Source organism: Lissotriton vulgaris, chromosome 2_1, assembly GCF_964263255.1.
Source record: "Lissotriton vulgaris chromosome 2_1, aLisVul1.2, whole genome shotgun sequence".
Classification (NCBI taxonomy): domain Eukaryota; kingdom Metazoa; phylum Chordata; class Amphibia; order Caudata; family Salamandridae; genus Lissotriton; species Lissotriton vulgaris.
Window position 1 is genome coordinate 647,795,882 of NC_141687.1, and position 21,309 is coordinate 647,817,190.

The window sequence follows — 21,309 nt, forward strand, 5'->3', positions numbered from 1 at the left end:
AAATATCTTTATATATGTAGAAACTTTTTATCATTTTTCCCTGTCCATTACCACTTTACTAAAGTTTTTAATACCTATTAACACTTTAACTAAGTGGTAATAGGAAGGAAAAATATTTAAAATCTAATACTTATCTATTTCTAAGGGCCTACGCCAGAACACTGGTAAAGTAGCATTAAAAAACATTGGTGCCTTTTACTTTTGTAAAGGCAGTCATTATCCAATCAGATGATGACTTGTACCACAGCATTTTCGCGAAATTTCACAAAATTCCGCTAAAGTACTGTGGTCACAGGTATTACTAAGTTTAAACGCCTTATAACCTAAAGAATATTTACCTTACTTACCTGCAGTACCCAATACAGATCATCTACACATCGTGATGTATAATTCTACCACATTTCATGTAAACCCGTTTAGCTGTTTTCAGGGAATATCAAATATATAATAATCTATGGAAAACGCATTGCTGGAAAAATTAGTTTTGGGACCACTCCTTTTATCTTTGTATCCTCTTAACGATTTACCACAAACATTTACATCACAAAATGTTGAAGATGCTATAGGTCTGAAATGTTTTGTGACAATTCGTCAAACAGTGGAAAATTATTAGGGAGCAAAAATCTGTGGAATTCCTATCTCATGGATTCCTAACTAGAACTACAGAATGTTAATCAGATTTAATGTGACTTCTTTCTTTTTATCTACTGTATTTGTTTATTGGTTCACATAATCACGTTACCAAAATAGATTCTTTTAGTTGTTCACGTAGTAATTTTAAAAATATTGATCTGCGGTCTTGTATATTCTTTTTGGTTCCAAGCTACGTTTAGTAGTATTGTGCTACATATGAAGCCTGAAGTAAATGAAATCCAAACATTGTTGTTGTTATAAAAATGTGAGATTATTAGTTTTTTTTCTAGTTGGGAATTATCAAGTCCTCCATATAGTAGTTTGTGTAGCTCACTGCTAGGTCACCATTACATTCTGTTACACAGGAGTGCATAAGAACATGGTTTCCATTTGGCTTGTTGGGCACAGTATTATTTTAGGAGTCAGAGAGCATGTAAAATAAACTTATGAAGATCAAGTACTTGATGAAGATGCATTCCATATGTTATGTATTTGCTTATAGATTTCCATCAGCATGTGACTATAAATGGGTCTATTCGTAGTTCATGCAGTAAATCTGAAACTTTACATATGTAGTTTAGTTTATTCTTTGGGCTGCCATGCTACTTTTAGTAGTATTGTGCTACATATGAAACAATAGATATCACTAAGTTTATTAGGCTTATAACTTACCAACCACTAAACCAATTTGGTTGTCAAATAAAAAAAAGCATCTGCATATTCTACATTTCTGTTAATTTTTCTGCCAATCCATACTTCAATTTGTGTGCTATGTCCAACATAAAAAGACTATGTACAATGCATTGAGGTCAAAATCTAATAGGGCCGCCCCCTTTCATCTCTGCACCCTCATGATGAATATACGCTGAACTTAAATAAATGTAATAAAAAATAAATTATCTGAAATGAAGGTAACCCAAAAGCATTGCTCAGGCTGCTTACTATTTTATATTGAAATTATTAATAGGAGAAAAATTAGTTCGAATGAACGTCGTTCACACATTAAAATCTAATTGAACTAGAAAGCATGTTTGCTTTATTTTCAGACACCCATGCATAATCTGAGTATTCATCTTTCAATGCATTGTTTATTACTGATTATGTTTACAAATACATGTTATGAAATTATATTTATGTTCTAGAATAAGATACAATAAATATTGTACACATACTCTTGCCAGCTGCTCAGTATTCAAAGTAACTATAAACAATTGTTAAATGCAGACATTGACTGTACCTTTCTTTGCGAAAATTCCTTTATCTGGCTTATGAGTTGTTTTCTGTTTATCAACATCAATAGAACTTTGATCAATTGATGGTACAGCAGATGTTAAGAAATTTATAGTGGACAGCAAGGCTTCTGTGTGCAGCAGCAGATCCAATGATGAAAAGGCTACCTATTAAAAAAATGCATTTATAAATATAAATACAGTGGTAGTTTTCTTTTTGATGTTTGAGTGCAGCTTCTAACTTGATTTTTAGAGACGTTTACTGAGCACCCTAAGAAAAAGATACTTACCTTTGGTACCCACGTTTTTGGTAGAAGCTATATTAGCCAGCCAATTGCTCATCTTGTGATTCCCATGCCCCAGACTAGATCCAGAAAACTTCCCCACATCAACAGTTGTCTGACACCACAAGGTGGTGCCTCATGATACCAACACAACTCTGCCCATCTAGGATGTGAAAACATTGGCTATTAAAGGCCCCACCTTAAATACTAATGTCAGTTCCGTAAACGTATCTCCAGCCAACTTAGGCCTACAGAGTGGAACCAAAAAGAGCATAATGATAGCATTCAATAAAAGAGCAGAACAACAATAATCTTTTTTATATTGATGGCTCTATCTAGGAAAAGGACGGAGTAGCGTTGTGATAAGCCTGCAGGAAGAGAACGTTTCCACTAGAAATATAATCACTGGAGACAAGTAACTCTTTATTCCCATGGATTCCTCTTTTTTTTTTAGATTCTTCATGATATGAATATGAAAGAATCCTAAATCAGTACTCAATGGGAGCCTGTACTGAGTCAGTCATGGGGATGCCCCCAATGAGAGCAATGAGTTGACTCATGGTCCTATCAGAATTAGAATGAATGTTAGCTAGAAAATCTTTCTTTGGCAAGGCATACCATTGGGTAATCCACTTGGTGACCCAAACACAAGATCATATGCTTGTTCATTTGCCATTGCCTTTCTTAGTCCCAACAAAACCTCTGAAGACCTGTTTATCTACCCGCTCATGTGGTCAACATAGTAGGAGGCAACTTGCCTCGCCTGTGTAAACTCTCCTCTTCCATGGATGGAATAGGAGTAGGAAAAGATGAAGGGAGATGATAGGCTGACCCATGTGGAAGGTGGATACACCTTTTGGCATGAAGGATAGTCAAGTGGTTAGAAGTAGTCTGTCTGGATAAAAGATAGTAATGGTGGCCAGAAAGTTAAGGTTAGCAACTCCCCAATCCTACTGGTAGTTGTAAATACTCAAAAGAGATTACAGCTACTGGCATTAGTTCAAACAGTGTGGACACGAGAAAAGTCAATACTAATTTTCTGTCCAACTGTGGAGCAACAACGGGTGTGGGCAGAAACACTAATGATAGACTTTTAACAAACCATGCCACTAAAGACTATCTGAATAAAAAGGGTGTCCTTGAATGCATATAAATGAATGTAATGCAGCTAAATAAAAATTTCGAGTAGAAAATGCCCAACCTAGCTAAGAAAGATAAAGTGAAAGATGCAGAACATAAAAACATGCTGTCTCACACAAACACATTTAACCAAGTGGCCTGAATAGATTGATTTGGCAAACAGGTTCCTCTCGCAGAAGAATACTAATTGACACCACTCAATCTCCATGTGTGCAGGCAACACATCCGAGAACTAGGGTGGAGAACCTGACCATCCTGCTGTGAAAGCTGATCATTTCTGTGTGGAAGAAGAAAAGGAGGCTAAACGCATAGTCCAACAGACTGGTGTACCAAAACCACCTCATCCAATCCCAGGCAATGGGAATCAGTGGCACTCAACCTTCCTGTACCTTCTGCAGGACACTCAAAGCAGAGGACTCAAAGGAAACACATAAAGCAGACTTGCTACCAAGAGAGCTGGAGGGCATTCCCCAGTAGACAATGGGGTACGAAAGGTTTCAAATCGAATAAAGGTTATTTGCTCTTCAGAACCTTGCCAAATGGTGTAAGCATTTGCATCCCATTTAGAATGTGTGGGGATGTACCTTCAGTTTCTAGTCCTCCAGTGATACTTACGGTATTCTCCCTCATATTCAGAGTATCTGCCAGATGAACTTTCACTAAGTAAAATACCGTATTGCAGAGAAGACTGCAACAAATGAAAGGCCACCAACTACTGGGCTCCAGAAGTCAGTACACCTTTTTGGCTGTTGTAATGGATGTGGCAGAATGTGTACAACATGCACCATGATGGAGGTAAGAAATGCCTTTTGAGCTAAGCGAATTGCCCTCAGTTCTACCAGTTCTAGTGTACTGATATTTGTGCGCTGCTTAGATGGAGATCAAAGGCCTTGCATCACAATCACCCTCAAATGAGGCCCCCAACATAATGAGCAAGTATTCTTAACATAGGTGGCTTGCCCATTTGGAAGACAGAAGGGAAGAGTCACTGTGAGGTTAGAGAGGAACATCCAATAGAGGAAGAGAGAGCAGAAGATCTCCACGAGATTATAGAATGCCTCCATAGGCTCTAAAGAAGGGACCTCATCTGCAATTACGCATGCAACACTAGCAGGATTCAGCGAAGCCCAATATAGAACGGGCCTGCAGAACAGGAATTGGATTCAGGCTCTCTAACATAAGAATCCGTACCTCTATCATAGGAACCATACATTCAATATCCGAGATCCTCTGAGAAAGAGGACAGGTTAACATGCAGGTTGTATCCTGGATCACTCCCACTCTGCCACTGATTTAAGGCAATGTGAGAGTTCTGTTGGTTGATGGAAAAGCCCAAGTGATAAGCAAGGTCAGGGTGTGCTCCAGATGGTTTGAGATCAACATGAGCAACATATCTTCAGAAGCCAATCATCAAAGCCACCAGAACCAGCACATTGGTGAAGACTTAGGGAGAAGTTCTAAAACCAATTATTTGAACCATAGATTGATAGAGTTCAGACCCCACTTTGAACCAGAGATAATGCCTTTGAGCTGGGAAGATCTGCAAATGGTAATAGGAATCCTGGAGGTATAGTGACACATCCAATCTTGTGTATTCACAGCCAAGAGGACCTGATTCGGAGACAGCGTTTTGAAATTATCCTGACAAATTATTTGAGAGTCTCATGTTAAGAATGGATCTGGGACATTGGGCCTTCTGGGACACCAAGAAGTAAAAGGAATAAAATTCTGTGCCCCTATCTTCTAAGGTACCACTTGCATAGCTCACTTGTTCACAGGGCAAAATCTTCCGCTGCTAAGATCAAGATATGAGTCACTGTGCATTTCCTTGCAGAAAGAAGATGGTCCAGGGGAGAAAAGGGAGGGCATAATCCTTGCTAACAAGCTGAAACACCTATAAATCTATTGTAATGGACTTCTAATTGGCCTGAAAACATAGAAATCCTCTCCCTTATGGAAACATTGGGAGAGGGAGGTAGGTTTGAAGCAGCAGACCCAGTAGAAGATAGGATAGGACTGTAGCTTCTGGTGTTGCCATCTTTTAGGTACATTCCTAATACAAAATGGGGTGTTGCAGGATCTGGTCCTGCTTGGAAGGATCAAGTGTTAGGAAGGCTGTAACCTAAGGAAGCCACAAAATTGACAACATTGTTTGATCAGGAAGACATTGTTTTCAAACTGCTCAAGGAAGGTGGACATTTTTTCACCAAAAGACACTCTGTCCGAATGTATGCTCATTAGGACAGCTTGTTTGGCCCTAAAAAAAGGTGGAGCATATCCAGGAATGCCCGCTGATGGTAATCAATGTGGCCACAGAATGGGTCACTGTGTCAGTCAAGTTTAAGTCACATTGGGCTAGAGTCAACCAGATCATAATTCAGGAACCGGTTTCTTAATGTGACCTGGAAGGGTAATTAGAACTAGCTTGGCCATTTCATATACTGCAGAAACATACTGTCCTAAGAGGGAACGGCTTGTGTATGTATACAACAGCAGACAACTGCAATGAATTAAAGGCCTCCACTAATGATTGAGTGAGCATTTACAGCAAGATTTACAAAGCAACATATAAATACCCAAACCAATAGAAATCCTCAGAAGCTTAGTACTTTTTGGTGGAAGCAGTGTTCAGACACTTACCTTAACTGTTTGCTCAGTGTTGTCAAAATCTGTCTGAAAATGTGGACCGTTTTTATCAGCCTAATACAAATGAGAAAATAAAAAATAAAAAAATTACAAACCAAGTTCAAGTATATGTGTATGCTTCATTATAAGTTTGCACTTCATATTGCACTTAAGTGAGCATTTAGTAATTTGACAGACAAGTTACTCACCTTAGGTAACGCCTTATCTGGTAGAGACAATCTAGCCTCAGATTTCTTACCTCAGAATATCCCAGGCGTCAAGCTGGATCCAGAAGACTTTTGCTCGAGCAATACGCTTGCATGCCGGGGCAGTTGGAGTCTATCGGGCCGGAAGTGGCATCTGCGTCACCTTTATAAGCACCACCTCGGCATGACAGGAATGGGAAAATAGGTGTCCTGCAAGTCTAAAGCCACCATCCAGTCTCCAGGGTTTAGGGCAGACAAGACCTGAGCCAGAGTGAGCATTTTGAACTTCTCCTTTTTGAAGAAGAAGTTGATGGCTCGCAGATCTAGAATAAGATGAAGGTCTCTGTCTTTTTTTGGGACCAGAAAGTAGCGGAAATAGCAACCACAGCCAACTTCTGGTGTCTGAACCCTCTCTATGGTTACCTTGGCCAAGAGAGTCCTGACTTTTTCCTGCAGCATATTCATATGGTCATCCATCAACCAGTCATAGGTTGGAGGCTTGGAGTGAGTGATAGTCTTGAAGGGGATGGAGTAGCGCCGTCAGACTACCTGAAGACCCCACATGTCTGATGGGATGTTTGGCCAGTGGTGGAGGAGATGGCTGATCTTGTCACCAACTGGCCGCCCATGATCTTAAAGGGCCAGACTAGAAGGGTTTAGGGCTGCAGGGGGAGGAGTGGACTGACTGGACCTCTGGTCGCCGGACCCACGGGGTCGAAAGGAGCCACAACCATAACCGCAGAGCTTTCTGAACAGTCTTGTGGGTGGTAAATGGCTGGCATCAGTAGCGAATACTACCGGACCCGAGTGGTGGGGCAGTGGCCGGGAGGCGGAGTGAACAAAAAAAGAAAACCTAAGCAAACAAAAAACACTTAAATGAAACGGCAATCACCTCTCCGTCGTCCTCAGTCTCTCCTGCACTCCCAGCCAGCACCATAAAGCACCCGCCCTCCCAGCCTCCCCATAGCCAATCGCAACGCTGCAATGCAGCGTTGTGATTGGTCTGAGTGCCATGGATCAGCGCTCAAGCGGGGACTGGGGGGGTTTGCATGTTCCTCAACAGGCTGTGTAATGCAGCCTGGTGGGGGACATGCAAAGTTTGCAGGGCTGCTTGGGGTGGCCTGAGAGGGCCACCCCAAACCTCTAGTCCTCTCCTTACTCTGCCAACCCCACCCAAGAGCCACTGAAGTATGTAGGAAAAATAAAATTATAATAATAGTTATTATCATTTTATTTCTCCTTTTTTCAGTGGGGCGATGCTCCTCCGCCTTAGAAAGGGGCAAAAAGCAGGCGGGGGATGGAAGTGCACTGAGCGGCCCAAGGACCTGGCTGTAGCCCGTGATTCCTTAAAGGGCTCCAGAGCCATGGCAACCTGGTATCCAAAGAGATGGGTGCCATCAAAGGGCATGTCCATAAAGGAAGCATGGACATTACCAGAAAAGGTAGAAGTTCTGAGCCAGGAGTGACGTAGAACAGCCACTGTTGATGACATTATGTCAAGCCCACAACGAATAGTGAACTTTGCAGCATCTCTCCCGTCTGATACCGCTTGGAAGAGAATAGTCCGGGCTTCCTCCCGGAACTGCGGCAGCACCTGTACAACTGTTTCCTACAAGGAGTGGGAGCAATGGCCCAATAGGCACGCTGTGTTCATAGACCGTAATGCAAGGCTACCGGAAAAAAAATCTTCTTGTCCCAATTATCCAGTCTCTTGGATTCCCTGTCCAGGGGTGACAGTGTTTTGTTTTTTTGCTTAACAGCGGATTTACGGTTGGCACTTTTTTGCGGGCAAAAATTTAAGAAAAAAGTTATTTTGGGCCCCAACACCATACGCAGGTGTAAGAGTTTTCCTACCCTGCTCTCCATTTTTAAAATGTTTATTGTGGGACTCAGCTGAAGCTGAGTCTCAAGATAGATGCCAACACTTCCTAGTTGAAGTGCTGGCAGCCAATCAGATCTCACCTTGAGCTCTGTGCTTAGGCTCTGTTCAGATATCCTTATTCGCTTTCTCTTAAAATTCTCAACAACAACTTAACGGATGTACACCAGATAACTCAAAGCATGCTCTGCAAACCAAAATCTACCTTCCTGGCAAATTTGGTGTAATTCAGACCAGCAGTTCAGGCTGCAGTTGTGTTCAAAACTACTTTAGAAATTAAAATGGGAGATCGTATGTTTTTTCGATACCCTCCATTTTTTACTCAGCCCCCACTTGACAGATCACCCCGAAACAAGACTCACTATCAAACTTTTTGGGGAAGATTTTGTGAAGATTTGTCAAACGTTACAAAGATATAGGCAAGTCAAAAAACTATATATATATATATATATATATATATATATATATATATATATATATATATATATATATATATATATATATAAGCGTGAACAAGGGCACATCGTGCCAGAAACGCGTAGCTGCTTTCTGTTGTACAATAAATAACAACTTTGCTGATGTGACGTGGTCCGTCTCCTTCCTGTTTGCTGGTGTGCTGCGAGAAACACCGAGAGATCCAGAGTAGTCACGTGGTGTATATATATATATATATATATATATATATACACACGATCCAACCAATACAGGTCAAAAAACGGCCAGCACTCCGATGTTAAGATGTTGTTTTTAAGATTTATTCATTTCCAAACCCCCCTTCACCCCTGACAGACGCGTTTCGCCAGTTAGCTTTGTCAGTGTCAGTTTGTGCAAGAATACCGAAGCCATTTTAAACAAACCGCTTCATTTAATTTCATGAACATAGATGATGGTATTCGACATGGAAACGGCGGCTATCTTGTATTGTAGTATTTACAACTATTTACATTCGGAAAAAATGGCTGTAAATAAAGTGCTTTAAGTGCCAAGTTAAAAAAGGTGACTTTGACAAACTTTCAATTATTTTAGTGCACACTATTCTACTGTATCATAATAAATATTCATATTTACAATTTAGAAACAGGGAATCACTTCCTAATTTTCAGAATTCATTATATAGGGGTGTATCCCCTATTATTGCATTGAATATTTACATTTCCACATCAGTTGTTTCTTTTTCCTATTGTCTTTTGGAGCCCTGTATGGGCTGTAATCCCATATGATACAGCTATTTACATACTGGTATGGTTCTCATCTGGGACCACGCTAGCATAGACAAATATGTACAAATATATTTACATGACTGGTATATAGAGAGGAGATCTTTTCTTATGTACACACAGTAAGCCTCCAAAGTAAGACCTCAATCTTTCTTTTCTAAAAAAAAATATATATATTTATATATATATGTATATATATACATATATATATATATATATATATACATATATATATAAATATATATATATATAGTGCAACAATGAGCTCTGAGGGGAGTTTCTATCTCACCACATGCTAATAGATGGTCATTCCACCTCTTATGGAGTGCTTAAATTGCAATGTATAAGACGATTTTACATCTGAAAAATACACCCAATTTTACATATTTAATGTTTAATTTCATACATGCATTGTACACAGAAACCAACAAATGTTTTTAATTATTTTAAGCCCAGTAGGCTTCTTTTGACATTTTGTGCCGAACTCAACTGTGAGCCCGACCATATTATGACCACCTATTTTCCTTTCAGAGTTTTTACATCAGAAAAGCCTATAGCCAAATTTGTCGCTTATCTCATTGGATTCTTACTTTGAAGATGACTCCTACAGGATGTGCCACCATGACAGGAAGAGCTTCTTTCAATTGCTGCCTCGCGGCAAATCCCAACGGGGCTCCCTGTGGCATTGTAGGATATCACCGGGACTCAGGTCTCGTCCTCTGAGTAGGCGACTGCCTCGTCTCCTTGCGGGGTTCCGTCCCCCTCCGTAAGCTTGGCTTGTTGATCCTCTGGGGCTTGTTGGGAGGCGTTATCCCTTTTTTTTACCTGGAATCCGGTGTTTTGAGTGGCCCGTCTGTATGTTCTGTGTGGTTTGACGTGCTTAGGGGTCTCTAGGTTGGCCCCTCTCTTCTGTTGGCTGCTGATTCAGCCCCTCTGGCAATTGTGTATTTTTTGGCTGATTGATAAGCTGTCTGTGGTTCTAACCGCAGGTCCTTATGTTCTTGTCTCTGATGCAGGTTTTCTTTGGGACGTGTCTTACCCTAAGTGGGGTACTTGTAGCTATTGTATAGCTCTGTCCTATGCTAAGAGGGTGTGGACTCCCCCATGCGGTTTCCTCGCCTTTCCTGGCGATACTGTATACCGCTGGTGCGGTTTCAATGCTCTTGTCTGGGCGTAGCTTACGCTGCTCCAGGGTCTGTCCTTTTCAGTATCCGCTGCATCGCTGTACCGGCTTTGGCATGCCGTCAGCGGCGTTGTGCTGTGGTGTTTCCACCCTTTTTTGTTTGGCGTTTCAGCCTGGTCCTCTGTTTGGTGTTCCAGGGGGGATTGGATTTCCTAATTTTTTCCTGTGTTCTGGTGGACGGCCTTGTCCGTCCTACGTACTTCTCCTCCTCTCTTCTGGCTGGTCCCACTTCTTTTCGTGGGTCGTTTTTGTTTGGATCGGCCTCCCTTTTGGGGTTGTTCTGGATTTCCCTGGCCTTTGCCTTCACTCTTGTGTTCGGTTTGGTTTGGGCGCTCAGCTTCATGGTACTTGCAGGCTGCGCATGCCTGCTCTTCTGGTCCACAGACGGGGGCCTTGTGCCACTGCCTTTTGTTCTGCTGGAGCCTTGGGAGACTACGTCTTTCTTCTCTTGCCTGCCTTTCTTGTCTGTGGAACCGTTCCTGCCTTGCCCGCTGACTCTAGGCTGAGGCCGGTGCCGCTGTCCCCTTCACTTGTGTGTTCTCCTGTGGAGGGCTTTGCCTCCCTTTCTACCTCTTCTCCTTAGAATTTGGGGCGACTTTTCTTCCTGGATGCTCCTCTGCCGTTGTCTGTCTCTTTCTGGTTGAGGTCCCTGGGACCTTGGGTGGACTGGGGTGTCCTGACCTCCCCTTGTCCTTGCTTCCTTCTGCTTGGTGGGGGCTGGGCCGCCCTTCTTGTCCCCATTGCGCATCCCCTGCTGGGCCCTGTGTTTTTTCCTACTGGGAGGCTCTCTCACAGGCCCTCCTCCCTTCTGGGTATGGCTAGGGTATCTATTCTACGTTAAGGAATCTGTGGCTAGTAGTTTCTATCAGATGTACTAGTTACTTACCTTCGGTTACGGTGTATCTGGTAGAGACGATTCTAGCCGCAGATTCCTTCACGACCCGCCCTTCCTCCCCGTTCTGCGAGGACCTTCAGCTTACAGTTCTGCCCTCGCCTACCTCCGGGTGGTTTTTAGGTCTCGTAGCAAAAACACAGCGCGTCAGCGCTGTGTCTCGCCAGAGATCTTTTGTTGCTGACTCTGCTTCCCAGGAGACAGCACCTGGCGCGCGCATCTCGCAAAAGGCGATCGGCGCAGGCCGCGCGCGTGAACGCGCTCGCCGTGGCTGTCTCCTGGGAAGCATACACACACAGGCACAACTCCCCCTGCACGCATGCGCACACACATACACAAGCACACATACACGCACGTAGAGACATCCCCCCTCCCCCGTAGCACACACAGACACACGCACACGCACACATACAGGCATCCCTCCCTTCCCCGCTCACCGGCACTCCGGACTTGTGCAGCCTCCGACCGCGGGGCTCTCCCTCGGGCACCACTGCTCCTCCAGGCACTCCGTGGGCGCGGGCTTCACAAAACGGAAGCCCCGCCCCCACCATAGGCTTTGTTTTTAGAAGTGCGCGCGCAGTAGCGTCCTCCTCCGTGTCAGCAGCAGACCTCATTTTTTTAGTTTTGTAGACCCTCGCCTGTTGATTGGCCCGCTTGCTGCCAGGTGACCCCCTTGATTGTACCTCCCGCCCTGATCACTATAGTTCAGCCTGAAGCTTCCAGCCATCTTAGAATGGTGTCTAGAGTATGAGGTGGGTGTGATGACTTGCTTGCGGAGGTGATCCTTGCAGATTCATTTTGCTTTCACACGGTTTTCCTTCACGCTGTTTAAATAGTGTACTGTGTGATGGAGTACATCCTAATATTTTTAATTTACGTTTCATTGTCTGTATTAGTATACCCAAGTTCTGTGATAATATTGCCTCTTTTTTTCCAGGGCTAACTGCTGACCGACAAGGAGTTTTCTTTATTCAGTGTTTACCCCCTCTGGTGTGCCTCCTATTCATCTGCCATGCTCTCTATACTCTTCCTATGACCTCTTTGATCCCCTTCCTGCCTGTGGAAACTAGTGAGAGTCCTATCTCTTTTTAGTTTTGGCAAGCACTCACTAAGTGATTGGTTTGCTTGCGGTGGTCAGGTGACACCCATCGCCTCTAACACACGATCACCCTCTCTTAGCCAGCTGTGACAAACTCTGTTGGAATGGTGCTCAGATCGTGAAGTGTGTGACCACAACTGCTCTTTAAATATTAATTTTGTCATAATCCTGCATGTTTTCATCTTGGAAATGTTTGCTGTTTTCATAAGCATTGTTTGTGATTTATTTTGCAGCCAAATGGCTGTGCTTTCATTAAATTATAGTTGCCCGTTTGTTTTGCCTCTTTTTTCGAGGCCATATACTAAATACCTTTTCTTTCTGTGTCAGTAAGTATGCATTACCTCTACATCTCTCGTCTTAGTGACAGTCATTACAATTTAAGTGACCCACCTCAATGGCAAGAAAAAGCATAGGGAAATTCCATAAATGAAACCCCAACCTCCCTCGAGTGTGCTAAAGGCTAGTGTTCCCAGAACCCCCCTGTTCTTTTTCCTGTTTACAGGACCACGACAAGTAAGCGGCACGAGGGAGGTGAGAGTTGTCTTTTTAAGGATTTATAGGAGGAGTGCGCCATTATGGGGAGGAACTCTTTGCTTGCCAGATAGATTTCTGAACGTACTGCGTGGGGCAATATTGCGGGTTCAGCAAAATGTAGGCTCCTTCCTCGTCAACATCCAGGATGCTAGAGGAGGTGGAGCTATGCTTTCGCATGCATGGTGGATGGGGAATCAGCGCAGGTTCAAACTTTAGTTTTTGGAGCGTGTCTCCTTAATTGTTTGTTTACTGTGAAGAATGCTCGGTTAAATGTGTGCTCTGTTTAGGATTGCAGTTTGGTCTTTGGTGGTTCATTTTGCTGTTTTCTGACTGTTCATATGGGCCCTTAAGTTTTTCATTCCTCATTATGGTTAAACATTCTTCGAAGAAGAGATATGTGTCTCCCTCACCCTCCAGATCTTCAGGGTCTCCCTGCACCTCTAGTATCTCCTCTCTTTCGCTCTAAAGACATAGCAAGGGCACAAGCGAAACTAAGGAGGAGAAGATAAGAATTGCTTCAATACCTTGAAAGAATTTCACAAAGATGATTCAGAATCCATCAAGAGGCCTGTAGGCGATGTGCTTTCAGCTTCAGATGTTACTCCAGACTCATATAATACCTACACCACACCTGAACAAAAGAGAGAGTATGTTAGAGAAAACATGGGGTTTGATCCTTTTGAGAAGCCCTCTGCTTCTAAGGAGTCAGTGCTGCTCCAGTTTCAGAAGCAAGTTAATGATGAGCTCTCAATGCATCCGTTTGTGCTGGAGATGATCCAGATAAAATCGCCCCTTTCAAAATTTATACCGAAATTATCTCCTCTGGAAAAAAATTGACATTCTTTTGCCAGGTAATAACCATATTGATTCACTGGTTGCCTGTTTGGTGGTCAGGTCTTTAATAACAGAGGAGAATATTTGGAAGGACCTCCCCGATAAGATCAATGTTATCTCTGGATCTCATTTAGCTATGCGAGCAGGTAGGTGTATAGGGCCTATATTGCTCTATCTTTAATCAAAGGCTTCAAAACCTTATTTAGAGGAATCCAAGATGGAACTGAGTGTTCTGATTTATTGGAAGCAATGGAACACCAGGTGGAGTTGCCTTTGGATATATCTTTCAACGCTGTGAGATCTACAGCTCTTGCAAGTAGGGAATCTGTGGTCCGAAGATGCAATCTATGTCTGGAACACAGACAATGCTCCCAGATATCAACAGCTTTAAAAATGCTATTTGAAGTTTTTCATGTTATTTGTGTGAGATCTGCAGATAAATTGCATTGTCTTTTTAAAGACTGAAAACATTCCTCTTCAAAAAAGATTCTTAAAAAAATATAGGTTATCAAAGTGGAAGACTTTTAGACAGTCTTCAGGAAAGGAGTGCTTTGATCAGTCTGCAAGGAATACAATCAAGCCACCTTCCTTTCAAAAGCAGAAACAAAAAAGATTCTAAGACCAACAGTCCTTACTGTGTCGATTTGGGAGAAGTTGGCCAGCAACCAAATGTTGGCGGTCGAATAAATGTTTTTTAGGTCTCGTAGCGATACAGCGCGTAAGCGCTGTTTTTGCCGAGATCTATTGTTACGGAGTCGGCTTCCCAGGAGACAGCACCTGGCCGCGCGCATCTCGCAAAAGGAGATCGGCGCAGGCCACGCGCGCGCGAACACGCTCGCCGTGTCTGTCTCCTGGGAAGTGCATACATACACAGGCACACTTCCCCCTGCACGCATGCGCACACACACGAGCGCACATACATGCACGCATACATACAGAGACCCCCGTCGCGCACACACACACACGCTCCCCCGTCGCACACACACACGCTCGCACACACAAGCGCACCGCCCCGAGAACGAGGCTGACGTCACAGCACCCCTCCCCGCCCCCTCCTCCGCCGCCGCCGCCGGACGACGCAGACTGCCATTTGAGCCATGAAACCCCTTGTTATTACTGCAAGGCTCATGTGACACTTCTGTCTTTACATTTATTAAGATAATGTTTTCATTTGGGATTACAAATCCAGGGTATATTAAAATATATTTAAGCTAGATTTCTGGAAAGCCTGCAAGGTACTACAAGGAACAAAGTTCTGCCCTAAATCTGCAAACTAAATATGCACGGTTTGTTATGGACAGAAGTGGATATCAATTGGAAAGCAGAAAGAATGGCTAAAAGGGGGTTTAGGGAAGATTTACTAAATAGGTTAATTAAATGAATTTTAAATTATGGCAGATATGGGTTTGCAGCAATGTCTTTCTTTACAGCTTGGTGGATTGGCGTGTAAACAGTAGTTTCTATGTGGAAAGTATTTCCGCAATCTAAATATTCCACTGACTTTAGTTAATATGCAAATGCAATACCTTTGAAAATTAGTGGTTTCTATTGAACTCAAATTAAGAGCCAGTGCAGGATTTATTAGGGACAGATCCAGCACGGAAAAAGGCTCAGTCTTTTTACCACAGTCAGTCTCATGCAGGATTGTGTGCCAGTAAAATACTTTTAGTACACGGGATATGTTAGCATCCCTGTTTATGGGCCTTTGGGTAAGCCATCTCCTTCAGTTTCGATAAACCACTTAAAACCTTTTGAGTAAATGGCGCATTTCACACAATGAATCTGTGAAGAGAAGCAGTGGTGGATGTTGCCATAATTTCTCCCGAAACTACTCCAAAACGGACCACTGGGTCGGCTCTGTCAGCTTTAATTTGTTGACTAGTCCACCGCTAGTTTTCTTTGCTGCATAGCTAAGCTCTTCGATGAGCTCTTTATCTGGGATACACTCATGTAAAGGTGCGTGACACTTTACCTTCCTGGATCCCGGCTGCACCGGTGCTAGCCTAGGAGGCGGCTCCTTGCTAAATTCTTTCGTGCAGTTCTGACTTCCTCACAGCGATCTATCTTCCTAGCCCCTGCTCCTCGCGGACAGGAGTGTCTGCTGTCCGCTTCCCTCGGAATAATCAGACCGTGCAGCAGCACACCGAGCCAAGCTGCTTTAACCGTTCACCAGCCTTTCGCGTTTGTCTTTACTTTTAGGGAGGCCTGGGACGTGGGTGTTATGTTATAGCACTTCCTTCAACCGTTCCTCGGCGGGCATCTGAATACAAACTTGTCGTGTATTATTGCCTGACATCTGTGGAAATATTGGGGCAGCAATAGGCCATTTATAGGATGACAGGCTGAAGGCATGTTTTTGTTTACCAACTCAATATCTTGTAGCATACCCACGACCCACCCTAAAATGAAGCGAAACGCATCTACTGCAAGAGGATGGTGAGCACTAAATGGCTCAGCGTTCACCTGCTCTGGTCTGATATTTAGAGGGAGGCGGGCTTCAGCCACTCCTTTCAGTTGAGTGGCAGGTGCTGGGAAATGCGCTCTGTGACGAAAGAAGGGCTGAACTTAGGGGAGCCTATAGCGAGGGAGGAGTCCACCCAATACCGGAAGAGTTTGAACTCGGCTGGGAAACGCCTCTTGGGACAGAGTCGATGCACGCTGGGGATCCAGTGAAATCCAGGTAAGCACAGTGTCCTGCGCCGTTACGTGAGAGCTTCTCATACGCACTCAGCTCCTCGGGGAGCCTACACCTGCAGAACAATCTGTAGATTTCAACCAACAAGAAGGTTTTGACATGAGCAAGCTACGCTCCATCGGCTGCATTTGCATATACTAGTACCCTGCTTCATACACATTAACAGGGGCGTAGGAGACACAACATTTCTGGGTGGGACAGGTGCATCATCAGAGCTGTGTGAATAATGACAGCTGCGAGCCCGTGCCGGAGGTACATCATCAGAGCTGTGTGAATAATAACAGCTGTGCGCCCATGCCTAAGGTGCATCATCAGAGCTGTGTGAATAATAACTGCGTCAGCCCCGTGCGTGAGGTGCATCATCAGACCTGTGTGAATAATAACAGCTGTGAGCCTGTGCCTGAGGTGCATCATCAGAGCTTTGTGAATAATAACTGCGTCAGCCCTGTGATGAGGTGCATCATTAGAGCTGGGTGAATAATAACAGCTGTGAGCAACAGCATTCTCTTGCACACACTCAAACTGCTCACCAATTCAAAGTTTGCTAAAAGTTTTATGCAACGCATTGTCATACACAATGCCAATAACTCAAACTTTAATGCTGCGAGACCTATTGCATTGCAAATGCTTGTTGTCTTCTGCAAGTGCCCTCTTTTTCCTTCCTCGCAAGTGGGATGCTTGTTCTGTTTGTTTGGTTCACTCCTTCCTTTCTGGTGATTGGTTGGGTGGTCCATGGGTGCTTCTGCGTCACTGCACCCTGGTCTCCCAGTGTGGGCCTACTCGTGCCCTTTTTTCATTGCTTGACCTTTTGACTCCTCTGCAGTCCTCTGAGTTGGGGTCTCTTGGTTGTGTCTCGACTCTTTGTTTTTTTACAGGGAATGTGCCTCTCCTTATTGGTGTTGTCTTGGGTTAAATTGGCGTTACTCTTCTGTTCTGGCCTTGTTGTACCTCACTGTTATAGGCTAGGGTTGCAGGCCTCTTTCTCCTATTGTGATGTTTTTCACCTGCTTTTTGTCCTCTGGGAGGATGTTGTAGTTGCTTGCAGGGTTGTTTCACGGTAGCTGTGCTCTGCTCTTCCCAGCTCTGACTTTCGGTGCCACTGAGCCTGGCACTCTCCCGGATTATGCTGTAGCTTACCATTAATTTCTTTCCTTTCTGTTTATCTATTTTTTTTTTCCTTTCTGTTTATCTTATTTTTTTTCACACACTGTTGCCATATTCTCAAAGTTTTTGGTTTGTGATGGCTCCGAGTTGTGGCGCGGAAAAGTTCTCCGAAGAAAACGGATGTCGGTGCACCGGGGAGAGGCTTATGTGAACTTGCTGACGTCACGCCTTTGAACGACATCAGGGCGGAGTCACATGGTACCGCCCCCCTGGCGCACAGAGATGCTATGGCAAAGAAAATTTTCCAGATCCAATCTTACGTCTGGGGATAATTCTACGTTAAGGAATCTGCAGCTAGAATCGTCTCTACCAGATACAATGTTACCGAAGATAAGTAAGAACAATAGTTACTTACCTATAATCTGTGGTTCTCCAGTATCGGTGTCTTTCATAGATTCACATGCCTGAATCGTTCCCCATTGTTGTAGTGGGAGTCCCACCGTACATACAAAAAGCAGTAATTAAGCACATAATAACCAAAAACTTTGGTAACATAAAACCAGGAAGTAAAATAGCCCTAGGCTACAAGGAAAAAACTTCCACACCTATGAGTATCATAGTCATTATATACAGTCCAAACTGCAGCCAATAAGGTGACAGCACCCACCAGAATGTTCTCCCCAGAGGCTCAGGCTCTCAGATTTTCTACAGCACGTCGTGTGAAGGGAGTCTCCCTGAGATCTGCTCAGTACTCTACTATGATCTTGTTCGTGCTATATAAAACTTGATAAATAAATAAATAAATACATAAATTCTTCTGGAATTTCTTCTCTTCAGAATGTCATCTTCAAAGAAATCTCTCTTTGAAGAAAGCTCCGGCTCTTTTCTGAAGTTCCCCACAAGAAGTGTATTTATTGCCTTTATCCGGATCACGAGGTGAGAAATTGTAAAATTTGCAGGACCTTCCCTCAGAAGACCCTCAGAGATAGAGAAGGGGGTCTACTTATGTGGCTACAGAAGATTAGGACCAAGACAACCCCTTATCTGAGGTGGGAAGTGTCGCCTCTGGTTCATCTATGTCCTCTAGGAAGAGGATGGCTGATGAGGATTTGTCTTCTCCTGGGGCTAAAGTGTCGAGAAAAACTCAACCCTCTAAGGGTTCTGACTTGCCTTCTACCTTCTTGATACCAGCCCCATCGATGACGATGCCATTGATGGCCCACTCGTCGACGCCTCTATTGTCATCCTGCACAGAATTGCAAGTTTGGTCTGCACCAACGGCCACTGCCTCCTCTGCACCGTCTACGACGGCGGCTCCTTTACTACAGAGAGGTGGCTCTTCATTGGGAGCCTTCTCTCCATTACATATCTCCCCTCCTAAGGTACCCCTCGAGTTGCCTGAGCTATTACTAGACTCTGGGGAGGATGAAGAAGAATCCGAAGAGGACGACAGATTCTGCACTGACAGAAGTCCTTCGGAATTACTTATTAAGTATCAGGAGGCACACATAATTTGACACGCCCGTAGTGTGCCCCTGTCTGTGACTGGGCCCCTGTCTGTGACTGCTATCTTTTGCCCACCGACCATACACTGAGCACTGGACTGTGTGTCTGATGCAAATCCTACTAGGTATACGGAGGGGAGCCTAACAACAGTCTCTACTCCATCCTGCCACTGCACTTTAGGCCAAAATGATGAGTGAGCCTTCCTGGTAACCTACGGATTGACTCTGAGGGAGGCCAGAAGGAGCACCAACCCCCTGTTTGTCCCCTCTACACTGGTTTGCTTCTGCTCCGGGAAACGAATGCCGGGGCGTCCACTACCACCGACGGAGCCCAAAACCTACAATATCCTACTACAAGGAACCCAACACTCTTCTTTAATACACACACCTGCCTCTGACCTTAAATACCACTAGATCTGACTTCAGGTATAACTGACCCACTAAGGAGGCCAGCAGGGGTGCTTACCCAAGGCTTGCCTCTTTTCGCAGTGGCTTGCTGTTACTGGAGCAGGTGCTGCTAAAGATCAAGATAGTCCTACTAGGCATACTGCACCGTCTCTACTCTCTCCTTGCCTACCTCTGCTGACCTTAGGCCAAATCGATAAGTGAGCCTTCCTGCGAACCTACAGATGGACTCGGGGGAGGCCTGAGGGAGCACCTAGCCATTGTCTGCACCAGGTTGTTTCAGCTCTGGTAACCAGTGCTGGGGTCTCCACAAATGCAGAGGCAGCCCAGAACCTACCATATCCAACTTTAAGGAGCCCAGGTACTATTTTCTAATGCCCCGTCTGCCTCGGACCTTAATCCCTCCAGAATCTTACTCAAGGAATTGCTGGACTCTCCTGAGAAGTCACGAGGGGTGCTTACCTTGTGCTTGCCCCATGGTAGGGGGGGGGAGGGGGGTGACTTACTTTTGCTGGAGCAGGAACTGCTTAGGACTCCTACATCTTATTTAACAGCCCAAATCATACCAAAGCTACTAGGAGTCAAGCCCAAATTGCCATCTAGAAATAGCCCAAATTGAACCAGAGCTGCCATGTGGCCAGCCCAAATCTTCCTTAGGCCTCTGCGCCCAGCACCTTGTGACCAATACCTAACTGCATCTCTGCTGACCTTGGCCCAGACTGCGGACTTCCTCTATACTTGATGCAACAACAGTGCACATTCACTAATTTCCTTGGCTGAGTGTTAGAAGCCTCCGGTGTTATTAAAAAAGTTAAAAGCTGTTGCACTACCTCTTACACTACTGAGCCCTGCTTGCCATCACTGTCATCATAACTGCCTGCACAACCTCAGGGCCCCCTTATACTCTGTCATCTCTAGCAACATCGTACTCACACCACAAAAATCCGTGCTACTGGTTGGGTGATTTGGGGAGCGCCTGTGCCCCCATGCGGCACAGAAAATCGGCGTTGGATCTCTCGAGTCTAGGCTCCTTTATTGCCTTTTCTGTTGAGACTGCCATTGACCCGGGGCGGAGTCGCTTGGCAGCACGTGGACTTCAGTACTTTACACTTTTCCATGCCAAAAGCGCAGACCCATGAAGTGACTGACCTGACTGTGTCATAACTAGGGCCCTGAAAAGGGGGCAACTCTACCCCTAACAAATGAGGCCACAGAGCTGGGAGGCATGGGTGGGTCTGCAAGGAATCTGCAGCTAGGTATTGTCGCTACCAGAAAATGCATTACCAAAGGTAAGTAACTTGTTCATTTGGCAGAGACTTCTACCTGCAGTTTCCTTACCTTTGAATAGATACCCAAGCCATATGATCCTAGCAGTGGGCTAGCTTACAGATTTCTCACACTAAGAAGTCCTGCAAGACCGAACGGGCAAAATGCCCTTCCCTGTGGACCTGACTGTCCAGGCAGTGGTGCTTGATAAACATGTGCAAAGATGTTCAAGTTGCTGCCTGACAGATGCCGAGGAGTGGTACACCCCTGAGCCAACACAGTGGACGCAGCCTTCCCGCTAGTGGAGTGAGCTTGTAAGCCCATATTAATGCCGATATTAATGCAGAGAATGACCCAGCAATAAATGGTCCGTTTTTGCACTGCCTGACCTCTTTTAGCTCCCACATATCCGACAAAGAGTTGGGCATCCATCCCGAACTCTTTTGTGCAGTCAAGATAGAACAACAATGCTCTTTTTGGGTCCAGACGGTGGAGATGCTCCCCTTCCTTGGAGTGATGCGGGGGAGCAAAAAAGGTGGGCAGGGTGATTGAGTGACCCAGATAGAATGGGGTTGCCAC

At 44.5% G+C, this 21,309-nt stretch overlaps 1 protein-coding gene across 1 annotated transcript in view; it reads right to left on the reverse strand.

Annotated features, from left to right (window-relative positions):
- Positions 1–21,309, reverse strand: part of VPS13C (vacuolar protein sorting 13 homolog C) — a 2,437,235-nt gene that overhangs the window by 1,707,556 nt on the left and 708,370 nt on the right. Inside the window, exons 30-31 of the mRNA XM_086955811.1 lie at positions 5,927–5,986; positions 1,871–2,030 (exon numbers count right to left, since the gene is read on the reverse strand). Coding sequence (XP_086811937.1) covers positions 1,871–2,030; positions 5,927–5,986 — 220 coding nt within the window. The remainder of the gene's footprint in view (positions 1–1,870; positions 2,031–5,926; positions 5,987–21,309) is intronic.